Raw genomic sequence first — 16,007 nt, forward strand, 5'->3', positions numbered from 1 at the left:
ACAGTTTTTCCAGGGTTGCCAACAGGAGAAACAGCCCTGAGAAAACCCAAGGCACGCGCTGCTGCCCGGAGCCACCGCGCGGAGAAGCGGGTCTCCTTCGAAGGCCGCGGTTGGAAACACTGACACACTGCAAGGGCTCGGCCTGCTGGCACTCCTGACATCGCCAGCCCTCGGGAGGCCGTGGCGGGGATCACGGGTTCGAGACCCGCCGGTTCACGAAGTCCTCGCTCCTTCCGTGACCGCCTCAGTCTCACACAGTGAGGACGCCGCTTATAAACACGAACATAGACACTTTAATTGGCTGGCCCCGCGCTCAGGCCGGCCCGGGCGGCCCGCGGGGCTCAGGACGGCAGCAGGGCCTCGGCTTCCAGGTGCAGGAAGGGCGCCATCACCTCGCGGAGCTCCCACATGGCGCGGTGGCCCAGCACGCTGGGCAGCAGGCGCTCGAACACGAACGTGGCGTCCACAAGCAGGACGTAGCACGCCAGCGCCGTGACGGCCACCACGTAGAGTGCGAGCAGCAGCCTCAGCGCGAGCTTCCTGCGGCAGAGAAGACACGAGTGTTTACGCGCGAGGGCGGGCCCCCTGCGGCCGCAGAAGCACGCGGAGAAGACGGTGCACACGCGCGCACACGCGCGCGCACACACACACACACACACACACACACACACACACACACACCCCTTCCGTCACTGTCGCTGGAGCCACCCCTGCTTGTCTGCCCGATGCTGTAGGGTCACTGGTTTTGATGGACTTTTAATGCTGGGCTGATCTCTCTGGAGTGAAGGAACGCGGATCTGTACTGTTCTGGCCGCGCGTCACCAGGCGCACGAGGGCATTCACAGCGGCGGGTAACATTCCTTCACACCGCACCCTGCACCTGCAGTGGCCGGAAGTGGCTTCTCGCGGGCGCACTGTGTCCCGACCCGCACTCCACTGACGGTTAGACTGTGCGGCTCTTCCTGCCGGCTGGACCACTGCAAACCTAACAAAACCTCCAAGCCCTCTGCCTCTCTTAAAGCCTGGGCTGTATTCTCCTTCCGGCATCATAAGAATTCTTTATATATAGGAATTATACAGTATAATACACAGCATATGCTATATTGTAAATCCTTAATTTTCAGAATTCAGAAAAAGACACATATATGTTAACAAGAGGTGTCAGCTCGGGACCCCTAGACCAAGTCATCATCGAAAGGGAGAGGGAAAAGCCCCTTTTGTCTCGGGAGCGACAAAGGCTCTCTGGACACAGACAGACCGTGGGCAGCACGCAAGTGGCAGTTTATGAAGGGCTAACCCTGTGTGAGGGTGAGGTGTTTAATTTTAATCGGGCGTGTTAATTAGGGCAGCCAGAGAGGGCTTCGATGCTGGGCTTCACGACTTGGATAGCTGGAACCTGGTGAAGCACGCAGCTTCATACAGGAGCAGAAAGGCAGCTGCCTCCCAAGGCCCACGCCAGCATGGCTGACCAAAGCTGGGAACCTGGAGCTCACCGCACAGCCCACAGGCAGCTCCCAGGCGCCTTGGCTGGACTAAACCTCTTCCTGGGCTGCTTTCTGGCTTTCAGGCAGCTGTCTTGTCCCTGAGTCTTCTTCGCAGCTCAGCTTCCTTCCATTTGAGCGGGCTTCTCCGTTACTGTTTACTTAGGCAGAGAGGGGCCAAGTGAGTCTGGTCTGTTTCAGGGACTTCCTGAAGCTATTTTGAGTTGATTACCTTCTGGCTGAGGAGATTCCCCATGAACTGGAAACTTAGACAAGATTCTGCTGATTCCTCCAGGCTAGGAGATTTCAAGCTCCAGGAGATGTAGTCTCGCTCGGGGGCCGCTGGGATTGCAGGCACGCCACTGGAACTGGCGTGTTGTGCGCGCTCGGAGGACCAGCCTCAGGTCATCATACTCCACTGGAAAGCTCTTTCACCCACTCAGCTACCTTTCTGGCCCTGATTCTTGACAGTTTTCCAACTATTGATTCTATGGAGATGACCATTTTCCGAGGCTGGTGTCACTCCTTATTTGACATTGCCTGTGCGTGGTCTATGTCCCAAAACGATGAAGACAAGATTCCAGGTTCATGGCTGCATACAGAGCTACGAAGAAACTGAGCCGACACAGTCGAACTGCAGGGGTGACGTGCAGGGGACAGGGACACAGCTACGCAACAAAAAGACAGTTAAAAACAGCTGCTGGAAAATGCTCCAGAAAAGAGGTCTCTGAAGAGACCCTCTGCATTGGTGCTGAGATGAAGGGTCAGAGAGCTTTCCTTCGAGAAAGGACTATTTCTCCAAGGTGGTGTCAGCTTCATAAAGAGATGCAAGGACTCAAAAGCTGAGCCAGGGGTGATGGCACATACCTGTAGCCCCAGCACCGAGCCCCAGGCTCAGCAGCATCACATCCAGCCATCCTGAACTACGTAAGGAGACCTTGTCTCTGACGAGAAGACTTACATTCTTCCATCAGTAAGTCTCCAGCATTGTATAGGAAAGAGGTCCCCCGACATGTACCTGGAGAGCTCCATCCTCCACCACAGTGATACTTGCACATCCGTGTTTATGGCTTCTCTATTTACACTAGCAAGGAAATAGAACTAAGAGTCAGCAGACAAATGGGCAATGGAAATGAGGTGCGCAGACACCACGGAAACACAAGATTTGCAGGAAACGTGGGTGACCTGAGAATCTGTACTACTAAGAAGGTCAAGCAATTTCAGAAAGAAAGGAAAAAGTGTTCTCTCTCGAATGCACACCCCAGCCTGTGACGCACACGAGTTTATACGTAAACATCTATAAACATGGCTGCTGTGTGGTATTTAGAAAGGAGCGAGCTGGAAGACAAGGGGGGACTAAGTGCAGTCAAGGACATGAGTGGTTGAGGAGACACGAAGTCACTTGTTCTCTAGTTCCGATTCTGTCGTGGTAAGTGAATGAAGACACAGTTGTTGGTGGGTGGGAGCCTGGCCCCAGAGCCTCACTCTGACTGCTCTGCTCGCTCACCCAGGTGCACAGCATTTGGGACTGGCACTGTTTGAATGGCCCTGTGTAAGTTTTATTTGTGAGTTCTTAGCAATGATGTGATTTGATTTACTCATTTATTTAGTTTTTCGAGACAGGGTTTGCTTTTGGTTGTTTTTGTTTGTTTGTTTGTTTGTTTGTTGTTGTTGGCTGTCCTAGAACTCACTCTGTAGACCAGGCTGCCCTCAAACTCACAGAGCTCCACCTGTCTTCCCCTCCCAAGCGCTGGGATTAAAGGCGTGTGCCACTAACACTCGTCTGTGATTTTTCATTTGGTGCGGTGATGGCCAGAGCCTTCAGACTTCATTCTTTGACATGCAGGTGGAAGAGTGGAGGCTGGCTCAGTGGACCTAGGTGAGTTCCCAGCACCCACGTTATCTCAGGGTTTCATGCTCTGCAGAAACGCCATGACCGTGGTAGCTCTTACAAAGGAAGACACTTAACTGGGGCTGTCTTATAGTTTCAGGAGTTTATCCCATTGTCATCATGGTGTGAAGCATGGCAGCGTGCAGGCTGACTTGGTGCTGGAGAGGGAGCTGAGATTCTGCATCCTGATCCACAGGCAGCAGAAGGAGACGGTGTGCCACACTGGGCAGAACTTGAGCATAGGCAACCTCAGAGCCCACCCCATAGTGACACACTTCCTCCAACAAGGCCACACCTCCTAGTGGGCCAAGCATTCAAGCACATGAGTCTATGGGGCCATACCTGTTCACACCATGTGTGATCTAAGGTGTGGCACCACCCCTGGCCACACTGGGTAGATTTGCTCAGCCCACGCCAGCCCCATCTTCCTGCTCACCACACTGCAGTACAGGCAGGAGGACGTGACCCTGAAGGGGCTGGAGAGGCCTCAGGAAGCAGGGCTTCTGCTTGCTCCACAGCCACGTCTTCAGAGCTGTGGGAGCCTGGCTCCCTTTCTTGCCTGTGGTACATCTCCAGCTGAGTGTTCAATACATCCATCTCCCTGTGGAAGCTCTGGGGAGAGAACGCAAAGAGCAGTCAGCCATCTTTTCTTACAGAAACGGAAGGCATTCCCGATGCGTGCCCGCCTCACTGCAGGCCACAGAGGATGTTTTCCCTCCCTGACACCTCAGGGTGCCCTGGGCTATGTACATCAGGGCGACAGACATGTCAGCAGTGTGGCTGAGGCTTGGCGGGGTGCGGATCATGTACCCAGCGAAGCCCACCGTCCGATCAGGCGGTGGGTGAGCCACCTGTCACTGCCTCAGCCGCACAGGCTCACTTCCCTCCATGTGTAAGGTCAGGGGACAAACTGTGGATAGGAGGCTCGGGAGAGGTCTGGGGAAGGGTGCCATTTGCCCGGAGCCTGGCAGAATGCAGACACACAGACATGGATCCAGGTGGCTATCGGGTGGACTGGCCAGAGGCCTAGGCAGGAGCCCAAGGGATGGAAAAGAAGGCAGGCAAGGAGCCAGAGCCAAGGATGGGGGCTGGTTTAGCTGACCTTCCTGTATTAAGGCTTGTCTCTATATTCAGTTGGCTGACCAGCAGCGAGCTAAACGCTAACAGATTCTGGTATTGTCATGACCACTGAAGAATCTCCTGTCTCAGTTTTGTGTAGAAATTGTCCTCCATCATCTCTGATGGGTCGATAAGGAACTGAACAGCCCAGAAGAGTTAAGGGTGGACTTATAATCCCGTGGGGGTTCCCAGGTGGAGAGAGAGTGGAGAAGGTTGTTGGGCCCTGAGGAGGAGGTCTTTATGTGCTCTCGCCAGGAGGACAAAGATGGAGCAGAGACGAGAGGACAGGTAACAGGCACAAGGCTGGGAAGTAGGGCAGGCTAGCCCAGACGGGTTACAATAGATGAGACTCTGCCCAGCTACAGTGCTTTAAAGCTTATTATAAATGTCACAGGTCTCTGCCTCATTATTCGGGAGCTAGAGCAGGCGTAGAAAACAACTGTTAGTTCCTCACACACACCCCGCTGGCTGGTTGGGCAGGTAGACCTGGGCATCTCTGTCAGTTCCTCACACCCCGCTGGCTCTCGGGGCAGCAGCCCAGGAAGTCTCACCTCTACCTGGTCAATGAGCTGCTCCTTTAATCCACAGGCCTCGTTGCAGGCATCGACCTGAAAAGACACAGCAGGCCTGAGAAGACTAGCAAGCGTCTTTCTGGTTTACATAACAAAATCTCGCATTTTTGTGCCACATACAAAGCGGCTGTGCTGAGACAAACATTTACTCAGTCGACAGTCCCCTTGAGGGTGGATTTCTGGGTTGTGGACGCAGCACAGCCCAGGGCCCTGCCCTCTGTCCTCAGCACCACAAAAGCAAACGACCAAAAACACTGATGGAACAAACACCAGAAAAACTGTGTATGAATCTGGTCATGAGCTGCTCAGGGCAAGGAAAATAACCCGGGTCAACACGGGTTCTTGTCGGTCCTTTGTAAGTGTAAACCCCCAGCAGTGTGGCACTTGCCTTTCACCCCAGCACCCAAGAGGCAGAGGCAGCAAATTTTTGCAAGTTCAAGGCTGACTAGGGCTACAGAGTACAACTCCGTTTCAAATAAACTAAAGAAGTAAACAAAAGGATAAGCTGGCAGGAGAGGGGCCTGGGAGGCAGAGACGGGAGTCCCGGAGCAAGCTGGTTAGCCAGCCTCCCCAGAATGAGACCCTGAGATCCTGCCTCCGTTTGTAAACTGGGGAGCAGTTGGGGAAAACGCCTGCTATCAGCTCCAGGCCTCATGCTCACACACACACAGGCAGAGGTTCAGCCCGGGTGTGTGCACGCATACAGACATGTACAGTACGCATACACACATACACACATAAAATTATACAACAGCCCCCCGCCCCCCTCCATGTAGGCTGTTCTTTTCTGTTTGTTGCTCCTTTACACTCCTTAAAACCTTCTGGAGCTGGGGTGGCTCAGCAGTTGGGAGCCCTGGCTGCTCTTGCAGAGCACCCGGGTTCAGTCCTGAGCACCGGGTGGTGGCTCACACCGGCTGCAGCTCCAGCTCCAGGGGCTCTAGCGCCCTCCTCAGGCCTCCACGCGTGCTGCATGCATGTCGTGCACGGACCTACAAGCTGATGAAAACATACATGCACGTGTTAACAACAAAATCTTCCACCCAGACGGAAGCTGCTGGAAGAGCAAGTTTCTTCGCAAATAAGGCCGTGCTCCTCTTACATGGGTAGGCACTCCTAAGGCGTAATGTCAGATCCCGTCCTATCAGAGGGAACACAGGGTCCTGGCTCAGCAGCTGAGCTGAGGCCCTCCCGCTTGCCTCCTGCGTCTCCTGCAGAGTGTCTGGGACAGAAGATGTCAGTCACTTTGTCTTGATTCTTTTTTGTTTGTTTACAATTTATTCATTGTATATCCTGGTTAAAGCCCCTCCGTCAACTCCCCCAGTCCCACCCTCCCTTCCTCTCCCCTCATCCTCATCCCCTAGTCCACAGAATGTGAAGGACCTGAGGATGGCAGGGGTGGCTCCATTTTATTTCTCAGACTCTGTCTTACGTTGACTGACCTTGGAGTGACTTGACCCCCACTTTCGGGTTCCGAGAAGGGCCACATGGCTCTCTGCCCTGCAGGTTGTCGTGGATACCACAGAATGTGTAAACAGATAACTATAATCAGGCCTGCGCCCCACAGGTTGTCATAAATGCCACAGAATGTGTTAGTGGGTCCTCCACTCCACCCAGCAGGCTATTGTACAGATATCTTTCCGTTTGACCAGCTGGTTTGGAGCAATTAGCCTAAAGGTCACCTGATTGCCAAACCCCCCATCCAAATCTTACCCTTCCCTGTAAAGCCAAGGCTTGGGATTTCCTGCTTGCTGTTTTTCCCTTTAAAAACTCTGCCCCCCTGAGACCTGGGGCCTCACTCTCTAACCTGCTACATCAGGGGAGATTGGGGGCCCGAGCTTAAGCTTGAATAAAGATCCTCGTGTGATTTACAACAGACTCGACTCCTAGTGGTTTTTGGGGTCTCTCAAATCGGGCACAAACAATGGAGGAGTTCTCCACCATTGCCATCTGCTCATGGCTTGTCACGTCTCACCAGGACTGCCCAGACCCTCTTCCTCCGTGGCCTGGCAAGGTTGCATCACCAGCGGCCAGTGATCAGAGAGCAGTCAGCTGAGTTCATGGCAGAGGCAGCCCCCATTCCCCTCACTCAGAGATGCACATGGAGACTGAGCAGCCAATCGGCCACATCTGAGCAGGCATCTAGGTCCATGCATGGTCCTTGGTTGGTGCAGCAGTCTCTGCAGGACCCCCGGGCTCAGATCTTTTCGCTTTGTTGGTCTCCTTGTGGGGCTCCTGTCCCCTCCATGTCCCTCTATTCCCACCCCTCTTCCTCCATAAGACTCCCTGCGCTCTGCCCAAAGTTTGGTCCTGAGTCTCAGCATCTGCTATGATCCCCTGTTGGACAGATCCTTTCAGAGAACCCTCTATAGTAGGCTCCCATCCTGTTTCCTCTCTTCCACTGCTTCTGGTGTCTATTCTGTTTGCCATTTGGGATGGGATTTGAGGGTCCTCCGTGTTTAGCTTCTTTAGGTCTTATTCTTAAGCCCTGACCAGAAGGAGCAGACAGGGGCTTTTCATTCTCTCTTCCTCTTCTTAATAACTTTTTTAAGAGACAGGTTCCAGGCTGGCCTCGGGCTGCTATGCAGACTGGTGCGGGCTTGCTCAGACCCTCCCCAGTGCTGGCACTGCAGGCGTGTGTCACCAGGCCGTGTAAGCAGCTGGTGCCTAAAGCTGGGCCTTGTCTGTGCCGGTCACCAAGCCATGCTCCTCGCCCCATAACCGAGTTTTTGAAACTCAGTTTCTCATGGACAAAATCCTAACTGTCCAAGAAAACAAAGCTGATAAACTGGAACATCAATCTTGAGCTGTACAGCAAAGACCGAAAGTGACAGCTCACAGATACGGAAATTCTGAGGAAAAGTGACCTGTGAAAAAGAAAGTTCAAGGCAAGACGCCATCAGAGGATGACATCTTCAGTGTGCAAATGGAGTTCAGAACAGTGCCTCTCAGTCTGGGAGTCGTGACCCCTTTGGGAGGCAAATGACCCTTTCGCAACATCAGATATTTACATGACGATTCCTAGCAACATTACTGAAGTTATAAAGTAGCAATGAAAATAATGTTATGGTTGGGGTCACCATGACATAAGGAACTGTATTAAAGGGTCGAGGAACTGGGAGGGTGGAGAGCCGCTGGTTAGAAGAACAGAGTGTTCACTGGGCTTATCTTTGAGGATCCGGGTTCTTTGCTTTTTGTTGTTTGTGTTGTTTTGGTTGTTTGTTTGAGACGCAGTCTTTATTTATACAGCTCTGGCTGTCTTGGAACTCACTCTGTAGACCAGGCTGGCCTCAAACTCAGAGATCTGCCTGCCCCTGCCCCTGCCCCTGCCCCCGCCCCCACCCCCGCCCCTGCCTCTGGGACTGAAGGTGTGCGCCACCACGCCTGGCTGCCTTTTGCTCTTGCGTACTCACCTTCATGTTGTTTTAATCCCTAAGGAAGCACGTGTAACTTCTGTTAGAAAGGAGAACGTGTGTGCACGCTACGTGACATTTTGTGTGAGGTTAGTATAAATGGGAAAGGAAGAGCGAAAGTGGACTTTTTAATATTTTTCACTTTTTATCACATTTACTTATTTGTAGCAGGCAGCACTCAGGCCGTGAAAGCCGTGTGGGGTCAGAGGGCAGTATGTAGGAATCTGTTCTCTCCTTCCTTCCCGTGACTTCTGGGGGGTCAAACTCAGCTTGTCAGCTTTGGCAGCAAGCCCTGCCCACTGCGTTCTCCCGCTGCCCTGGAACTGGCTCTTTTTATCTGGAATTATGGTGAGCAGCTGTTTCATCTCTGTGTATGTGTGTATGTATGCCTGTGTGCCTATGTGTGTCTGTGTGTGTGTGAGTGTGTCTATGTATGTGGCTACAGACAGGGCCTACATCCCTTGAGCACGTCTCACCAAAGCTGGGCTGCTTCGCTGCTTCGCCATGGAGTCACGGCTTTTCTTCTGTGGGTGAGCCCAGTGGCGCTGAGCCCTCTGGGTCTGTCCCTCTGAGCGCCCTCCCTCTGAACTCTAAATTCTGTGCTTTGAGGGTTGTTTCCCCTTGATTTGAAGGCATCTCCTTACCTGGGCCAGTTTGATGTTCATTTCTTTTAACTGCTTCCTAATTTCTGCTATCTTCTCCTGCAGCACAAGGAGAGACAAGGCGTTAGGACGAACGCTCTGTGGAACTGAGCGTTTTTAGGAGAAGCACGGAGCACCGATAAACATCAGATTTCACAGCCCTCTTAAACGCTGATTTTGGAAACCAAGATCAATCACGCCAGTGAGACACACCGGCAGGACTGGAGCTACTGTCTGACACACTGGCTGCTCGCCCTCTCCTCGCTGCTGCCATCCAGACTGAGGAAGACCACGTGAGCCTCGGTCACAGCCGCATGGGTTCGCCCAGGCAGCACCAGGAGGCCGAGGGAATGCTGGGGGCGTGCAGCACCTCGGGAGCAGCCTGACAAACATCCTCCGGGCGGCTCTGGGAACACTGGCGTGAGGCATCCACTTAAGAGGACCCAGAGCCTCTGCCCACCTGACAGCCTGTGGACAGTGGTCATGAGCAGACACTCGTCAGGTGCAGAAAACAAGCTGCTCCGCCACTGCAATTGGGCTGCGGCAGCGCTCTGGGAAGGGCTCCCTAGGCAGCCAAATTCCTCAGCAGAAGAGTGAGGGTGTCGGAGGGTCCTGTGTCCTGGGGGCTTCCAGCCCAGGGAGGTTAATTAAATGATGACACAAACACACAAACAAACCCACAGGCTGCTCTTGCAGAGGACCCAGGCTTGAGTCCCAGCACCTACATGGTGGCTCACAGTTACGCCTTAAACTCCGTTGCAGGGGATCTGACACCCTCATCAGACCCCTAAGAGAACTGTCTGCAGAGACACGCACACAGACAAGCAAGCATGCACACACTTTTTTTTTTTTTTTTTTGAGACAGGGTTTCTCTGTGTAGCCCTGCCTGTCCTAGAACTTGCTCTGTAGACCAGGCTGGCCCTGAACTCAGAGAACCACCTGCCTCTGTGGGTGTGGAGATTAAAGCATGTACCACCAGTGCCCAGCCACACAAAACTGTTTTGAACGGTATGATTGGCCGGCCTCTAGATGAGCGGGCCTGGGCGGAGAAAGGGCAGGCGGAGTCTGAGCCCGGCTTACCTCAATGTGCGCCTCCTGATCAGGGTCCTCCAGATTTTCAGACTGGTTTTCCAGGGATGTAACCTCTGTTAACAAGCTACAAACAGAGGAAGAGACAGGCTAAGTCCCGTGGACTGAGGGGAGAAAATCATCCAACGTGGGGAGATTTCTGACCTTTCGAAACTGAAGTCTGTTCTACACAGAGGCACAGTCAGGGCTGCGAGGCTGCGGGGACCAAGGGCCTCTAACCCTGTTGAAGGGGCAGGAAGAAAAGGCCAAACCGAGAGCAGGAAGGGTTTGCTCTGGTTCTGGAGCTTGAAGCAAGGCCTGCGCTGCAGCCAAAGCCTGGACAGCCAAGCCTGAAAACCCAAATGCTGACAGTCTGGGTTTCTATCCGCATTATATCAAGAACCGTCAACCAGGGGCCTGGAGAGATGATGGCCCAGAGGTTAAGAGCACTGGCTGCTCTTCCAGAGGTCCTGAGTTCAATTCCCAGCACCCACATGGTGGCTCACAACCATCTAGAGTGAGATCTGGTGCCCTCTTCTGGCATGCAGGTGTACATGCAGGCAGAACACTGTATATATAAAATACATAAACCTTAAAAAAAAAAAACCTTCAACTCAGAAACGGGGTGAGCATGTTGTGCACTCGGAGGTGGAGGCGGGGGGGGGGGTGTCAGAAGTGCCAGGCTAGCCTGGGCTACATGAAACAGAGTCTTACAGCACACACACAAGGCAAGAAGAAAATAATGAATTTCATGCCCGGATCACGGTGTTCTATGACCTTTGGCTCCATAACTACGTGCAATTGTGAAACTTGAAGAACAGTAAATTAAAGAACATAATTGTTGTGTAATATAATTACACTTTAATTTCAGAAGAAAATAGATAGCATATTGGATTTGGATCCTTCTTAACGTTTCGGAGGATTAAAGAGTCTATCTCGGATGGGGTGTGTATGAACAGACGCTTTGCAACAGGGAAAGAGGAAGCGAGGAGCGAGGTTCCTTTGTGCTAGGATCGAGGCTGGAGCAGGTCAAAGGCTTCAGACACTGTCACTGACTGTCAGCCTGCCGTCCATCTGACCCGCACCACGAGCCAGCGAGGAGGCTACAGTTAGTAACTTCTTACATTCGAGGAAAGGCAAGCCCTTAGAAAGGCTGATAATTCGCCCAATTAACAGGCCCTTAGGTTCCCGAGCTGTCTGAAATGGGATGTGGAGTGGAGGCTTAGCCTTCGTCATGGCCTGGGTGCAAACCCAGCAGAAAGCAGGCTGTGGAGGCACAGCCCATAGTCAGGAGGATTAGGAGTTCAAAGTTACGCTTAGATACCAATAGCTTGGCACTAGCCTGGGCTGTAGGAGGCCCTGTCTCAAAAGAAAAAAGGGGGCACAGGGGAGTGGGCGCAGCAGTCAGAGGCCCTGCTGCTCCCGGCGCAAGACTTTGCTTCCCACCATCCACATGGCAGCTTCCAGCAGCCTGTGACCCAAGCTCTGGGAGACCTGAGGCTTCTGTCCCTGGGTGTCTGTACTTGCTTGCGCGCACACACACACACACACACACACACACACACGTAAGCAGAAATGGTAAGAGTAAGCTGAGAGAGAGTTTGCGCAGCCAGTGTGTGAGCAGTCCTTGAGAGGAGACAGGGCGCTCTGGGAAAAGGTTGGGTGCTCTCGCCCTCAGGGCTTTCCCAAACGCTGTGCCCCACGTCCTCAGCTCTAAGGCTGTGAGGCGGCCCTCTGCCCTCCAGCCAACCCCGGGAGCCAGAGCTTACCTCTTGACCGTGCTTTCCGTGTTGCTGATTTTTTGCATAATGTTGTTGATTTTCTCCAGCCAGTCAGCGTGGTTGGCTCCAAGTTCTTTCATTTGTAGACCCATCTTTGCATTCCAGTAGCTCAGGGTGAGGACGGAGCTCTCCGGGGCCCTGGGAAACAGAACCCAGGTCACCGGACGGCAGGAGGGGGGAGCACCTCAACTGGCTCACACCGTCTTCCTCTGACCGGCAAGTTGCTCTATTCTGTGCATTTTCTACTACCAAAATGGACCACGGGGCCCTTCATTTATCTGTGCCAACAAGCATCTTAAAAGCCCAGAGAAAGCAAATCATTTTGCCAACTCTGTATGTGTGTTAGTGAGGCTCAGACCTAGCGCCTTCACACAGCGAGCACTCTACCACAGGCTGCAGGCCCTGCCTGGAGAATTGCTCTTGCCTAGAGCCCGGGTGTGACTCCAGCACTCGCGTAGTGGCTCACGACCATCCAGAACTCCAGGTTCAGAGGATGCACCACCCTCCTCCGACTTCCCTGGGCACACATGATGCAGGGAACACTCACACACACTTTTTTAAATTTTTTTTATATTTTTTCTCAGTGCTAGGGTTTGAACCCAGGGCCTCACACATGCTAGGCAGATCAAAAAAAAGTGTATTTGGAATCTCCCAGTGAATGTTAGATATTGGGTGTGGACAGTGGCAGGGGAGGAGGGGCACACCAGAGGTGACCCACAGGGCCTAATGGCGGGCTTTTAATGACGGTCAGGATGACTTCCGTATCTCAGAAGTCATCTGAGAGTGTTGACATACGTATTGAGCCGAAGCTCCAAATCCAAGGACACCCGGGGCACCTCTTGGCTCTGCCAACACTGCAGCCGAGGACAGGGACTCTACCGCCTTGCCAGGCGGGGTCAGCCAGCCGTGCCCGGGCGTGCGGAGGCTGTAGGGGTAGTCTCCCACACTTCCTCTGAATGCCTCCCAAGCTTCGCTGTGTCCCCACATTGCTCAGGGCTCCCACTGGGACGTGTCAAAGCTCACAGTGTCGGGGTGCTCTCCTCGGAAAGCTGCGGCAGGGAAGACACTCGAGGCGCCTCACAAACAGCACCCACTTCTTGCTCATCCTGCTTGCTCGCTGGTTCCTGGCTGTGCTCACACTCCTCTTCCCACCTATCCTGGAAGAGGTGGTGAAGGAAGGGAAGATGGGTAACCGGGCGAGGACCCGGCTCCCAGCAGCCCGCCGCAGCCTGCTTGAGGCCGTGCCTCTAACGTGCGGACGAGGCGGGAGGCAAGTCGTCCGTCCATTTGCAGAGGGCTGGGGCACGAGATGGGGAGATAACCCCCCTGTCCAGCTTAGGCTGGGGCAGGCCTGAGTGTCAGCCTCCAGCGAGAGCGGTTTTCAGGGTAACAGTTCAAAGTCACCCATCCAAAACTTGGCTCAACTGACATGGCTGTTCTGGTCTCCTCAAAAACCCAACACCAGCCAGGCAAGGGTGCACATCTGTAACCCGGGCCTCGGGAGGCTGGGGCAGGAAAGTGCCATGACTATGAGGCTTACATGGTGAGTTGTGGGCCAGCCTGGGCTACATATCAAGACCACAGCAAAACAAGAACAAATAAAACAAAACAAACAGTGGAGGCCTCAAGATTATAAAAAGGCAAAGAGGAGTGTTTCATGCTAAGAGTCTGCCCAGCTGTGAGAACTGAGCATGGCCAAGAGCTTGTTAGTTTAAAAATAAGCAGCCCTGGGGCCCAGGCCCAGCGCCCAGCTCGTGGTCACCTGTGACTCCAGTCCCAGGGGCTCTGCTGCCCTCTTCTGGCCTCTGACGGCACCAGGCGTGCATACGGTACACAGATACACATGCAGAAAAACATGTCTACACGGAAAATACAAAAATACATCTGTAGAAGCGACATCGGTCTAAAGACCGTGTGAGGCGTAACTGAGGAGGCTGGGACGCTGAGAGAGCGGGAACATCGGGGCCTCTACGTGGCAACCTGCTAATTTCTCTGGCTGTGAGGACAGGATTTTGGACTTGGGGAAGAAAATCTTTATTTTTAGAGAGACTTTCTGAAGCCGACAGGAACAAACTGTGACGCTGTCTGACCCACTTTTAAATGGCTTAGTGAAGCGCATCTATTTATACAAGCGAAAACAACGCGAATGCCGTGAACACTATTTTAAACGCATGCTGAGAGAACGCGACAGATCACTGCTGTGCACTTTTCTAGCCTCTTGTTAGCTCTCCTCACGGCCAAGGGACTCGGAGAAGTAGCATACTCTCTGCATTTAGCCCAGAAGATTCCTTCTTTCCTATTTTCCTTTCTCTTTCCTCCCCGCCCCCCTTTTCTTTGTTTTAGAAAAATAGTAAATTCATTCTCTGGCATTTTAATCCTATACATGCAAAAATGACAGAAAATGATAATAATTTATCTTAGAACACCTCTCTCCTCTCAACTATTTTACAACTTTGAAGAACTTTGAAGCAAAGCTCCTGTGCTTCAATAAAATAAAAAAATAAAAATAAAAAATTTAAACCAGAAAGAGAAAAGTTGGGGCAGGCAGGACCAATGAGTTCCTCACCAGAAGACCCAGCCAGCCGAGGCCACAGGTCACACCTCACTCCTCAGGAAGAGTCTGCACCCTCAAGTCGCTCTGAGGGGACACAGGCTGGAAATACGCTCAGCCTGCATCCCACTGTGTGCTTGTGTCGCCACACTGTGTGTGTCACCTTATTTGGACAAGGGTCTTGCAGACTCTGCCACTGAGTTAAAGACCTGGAGATCATTACAGATTATCTGGACAGCGCCTGCGTCCAGCGTGAGACAGAAGGCAAGGCGCAGCTGCAGGAAAGCTGTGGGGAGATGGAGACAGAGGCTGCCGCAGCCAGGCCAGCCCAGAGAGGAAGGTCCCCCCGGAAATGGCATCAAAGCAGGAGCAACTCTCTCGGAAGACATTCTGCAACCAGGGGACGAGTCACACGTAACACCTGCTCCATGCCAGGCGTAACAGATTCCACAGACAGAAACAGCAGGTCGAGCACATGGGGCCATGGACAGCCAGGACAAGCCCTCTGTGTGGACAGCAGGGTCTGGGGCAGGGCCGGCCCAGCCTCTTTACCTCAGCGTTACACACCCAGGAAGAGAAAACTGCTGGGCATTTCTTCCTGCTTGAGGCACAAGGTGAGAAGGTGAAGTCATTTCTTGGTTTTTGGGTTTTTGGAGACAGGGTTTCTCTGTGTAGCCATGTCTGTCCTGGACTCTGTAGACCAGGCTGGCCTTGAACTCACAAAGATCCGCCTGCCTCTGCCTCCCGAGTGCTGGATCACAGATGTGTGCCACTGCCCAGGCGAGGTCATTTCTTTACCTGACATGACATTTATGTCTCCCTTACTTCTTTATCGTTTTTTGCTTGTTTTGGTTCTGCTGTGCACAAGGCTGACCCTGAACTCCTCCTCCTCCTATCTTCACCTTCCAAGGGCTGGGATTACAAGCATACACTGTGAGGCCCAGCTTAGCTTACCCATTTTTTAGTGTCCATCCTGTAAAGGAGACCAGTCCGTAGGGTTCCAGAAAGGCTGTCTTTTTCACGTGATCTGCCTGAGATGTGCTCCGCGCCGGCAATTTCCCTTAGCAAGTGCAAACAACAGCAACCAGATAAAGGAGATTACTGTACAGCAGGAGGTTAGGGCGGTCCTGGTCCCACACCATTCTGAGGAGACCTACGGCCCCAGCCCCGGGGACTGCTGCTCCCATCCTGACTGTCCTGCGTGAACAACGCCATACACATTTTGCAGAAGAGAAATAGAAGGGCTGCACAAACATTTGTTGGCTGAATCCATAAATTATTAAACGGTGAGACCCCAAATCACCGCTATTTGTGTTTCCATGTATTCAAGTCTTCGAAAGGTAAACAGCCAGCAAACAGCCACGAGGGGAGCCTCAACAACGCAAGTTCCAAAGGGCGGGCAGGCGCAGAGGACCAGGGCTGTGAGAGCGCTGCTAAGCCACGGGGGGGGGGGGGGGGGGGGGGGGGGAGGGGTGGGGGTGAGGGGGGACGGG

The 16,007-nt window shown here is 53.1% G+C and overlaps 1 protein-coding gene across 1 annotated transcript in view; it reads right to left on the minus strand.

Moving 5' to 3' along the window:
• Positions 1-308: 308 nt before the first annotated feature.
• The window catches only part of Smco2 (single-pass membrane protein with coiled-coil domains 2), a 21,988-nt gene continuing 6,289 nt past the window's right edge, over positions 309-16,007 (minus strand). The window contains exons 3-10 of the mRNA XM_055605617.1: positions 15,469-15,574; positions 12,987-13,120; positions 11,952-12,101; positions 10,195-10,270; positions 9,118-9,174; positions 5,043-5,099; positions 3,809-3,984; positions 309-540 (exon numbers count right to left, since the gene is read on the minus strand). Of these exons, the coding sequence (XP_055461592.1) occupies positions 342-540; positions 3,809-3,984; positions 5,043-5,099; positions 9,118-9,174; positions 10,195-10,270; positions 11,952-12,101; positions 12,987-13,120; positions 15,469-15,574 (955 nt within the window). The 3' untranslated portion in view covers positions 309-341. The remainder of the gene's footprint in view (positions 541-3,808; positions 3,985-5,042; positions 5,100-9,117; positions 9,175-10,194; positions 10,271-11,951; positions 12,102-12,986; positions 13,121-15,468; positions 15,575-16,007) is intronic.

Source organism: Psammomys obesus, unplaced genomic scaffold (assembly GCF_907164565.1).
Source record: "Psammomys obesus unplaced genomic scaffold, mPsaObe1.curated_primary_1811, whole genome shotgun sequence".
Taxonomy (NCBI): Eukaryota; Metazoa; Chordata; class Mammalia; order Rodentia; family Muridae; genus Psammomys; species Psammomys obesus.